We start from the raw sequence: 1,754 nt of genomic DNA on the forward strand, positions 1-1,754 counted from the left end.
GCATAAGGGTGCGTGTAAATTTGGAAAGAGTCAGTCTCTAGTCTCCAACAATCTTCCCAAATATTTACAAACCACCAGATCGGTCAGCAATACCCCACCGTCAGGGTCTTTATCTGTAATTACAAACTCCATTCTGGTCAATATAATATCTACTCCCCCTTCAGATCTCGTTACTCCCAAGCACCACCATTCCATACAAAGAAAATGAAGCTCCACTCGGCAGCGACGTCTGTGCTTATTTTCCTTGCAGTCATTTTGCCCTATTGTTCTTCTGTGTCCCAAAACATTCAGATCAGTAAAATCAAACCTTCTGCTAAAGGTGAAGCTCCAACTCCAGCAATGAGTATCATATCTCTAATGTCAGCTCACGGATGCAAAAATTTTGCTGATATATTATCTGCTTCACCTGCTGAGAACACATTTGAGGACAATGTTCAAGGAGGTCTCACTATATTTTGCCCAACCGATGATGCAATGAAAGCGTTTTCGCCTAAATTCAAAAACTTAACCGCTGATGGGAAACAATCCGTTCTTGAATATCACGGTGTTCCGGTTTATCAATCGTTGTCGAGTTTGAGAACGAGTAATGGTTTGATGAACACGTTAGCTACGGATGGAGCTAATAATTACGATTTCGTTATTCAAAATGACGGACAAGATGTCACATTGAAGACTAAAATTGTTACTGCAAAAATTACTGGGACTCTATTTGATAAAGCACCAGTAGCGATTTTCTCGATTGATGAGGTTTTAGAGCCTACTGAATTGTTTAAAGGTGCGCCGACTCCTGCACCAGCTCCAGCTCCTACTCCTGAGGCAGATGCCGAGTCTCCTAAACCAGCCGGGAAGAAACACAAGTCACCTCCAGCGCCGGATTCTCCGGCGGATTCTCCGGTTGGTGGTCCCAAAGACAAAGTTGCGGATTCGAAAGCAGATAAGAACGGTGGGTTTAGATTCAATGGTGGAGCACTGGTGGTGGTCCCTGTTTTCTTCATTTGGTTCGTCCATTTATTGCTGTAATTTTATGTTTTCCGGTTTGCTTAAAAACAGATTTGCTATTATGTTTTAGATCTGAAATAAGATTGGCCAATGTAAAATGGCTTTCCAATTGTAATTTGTACTTTGTAGCAGTAGGATTGTTTTTACAAGATTTTATGAGTGCCTTTTTTTTTCCACTTTGTTGTTTCTTTGGTTATCTACTTCAGAGTGAGATTTTATTTTATATTACATGAAAACTTTCTTGCTTGTGAATTATAACTTTATAATTTTCTTGCACTAGTTGGTAAAGTTCTCCGCTAAATTCACCAAACGGAATACTTATATCGAGTATGGATGAATTTAGCATTCTTCTTGACATAAATTTAGTTGCGTAAAATGTATCAAAATATTATAATTTTAAATAATTTATACTGTGAGGCAACTTCATTTTTTTAATATAAATAAACTGAGGTGTGTAAGTTGGGTATAGATCTGTAGATATGAACTATAAGATATAGTGTTGAATCATGTGTTTGGGGAATGGTTTTATTAGTCCATTAAATAATGGAGCGGTGGGAAGAAAACAATGTATATACAAGATAGAAGCTTGACGCCGGCGCTCTTTGACTGCCAGTAATTAACTGATTATGGCCTGCTTTAAAAAGGTTCAGTAAATCCATCCCCTGTTACAACTGACCAGAGATCCCTCTACCCCCCCCCCCCCCCAAAAAAAAAAAAAGGGAAAAGGTCAAAATTACCCTCATTTAAAATAGTTC

General features: G+C 38.7%; 1 protein-coding gene across 1 annotated transcript; it reads left to right on the top strand.

Annotated features, from left to right (window-relative positions):
• On the top strand, positions 1–1,251 carry LOC129870499 (fasciclin-like arabinogalactan protein 1). Its single transcript, XM_055945308.1, has one exon. The coding sequence runs from the start codon at positions 205–207 to the stop codon at positions 1,018–1,020; it is 816 nt and encodes a 271-aa protein (XP_055801283.1). The 5' UTR covers positions 1–204; the 3' UTR covers positions 1,021–1,251.
• The last annotated feature ends 503 nt before the right edge of the window (positions 1,252–1,754 follow it).

The sequence above is a fragment of the Solanum dulcamara genome, chromosome 10, assembly GCF_947179165.1.
Source record: "Solanum dulcamara chromosome 10, daSolDulc1.2, whole genome shotgun sequence".
NCBI classification, from domain to species: domain Eukaryota; kingdom Viridiplantae; phylum Streptophyta; class Magnoliopsida; order Solanales; family Solanaceae; genus Solanum; species Solanum dulcamara.

Coding starts and splice junctions, on each gene's coding strand:
- LOC129870499 (XM_055945308.1), top strand. CDS start 205: ATGAAGCTCCACTCGGCAGCGACGTCTGTGCTTATTTTCCTTGCAGTC.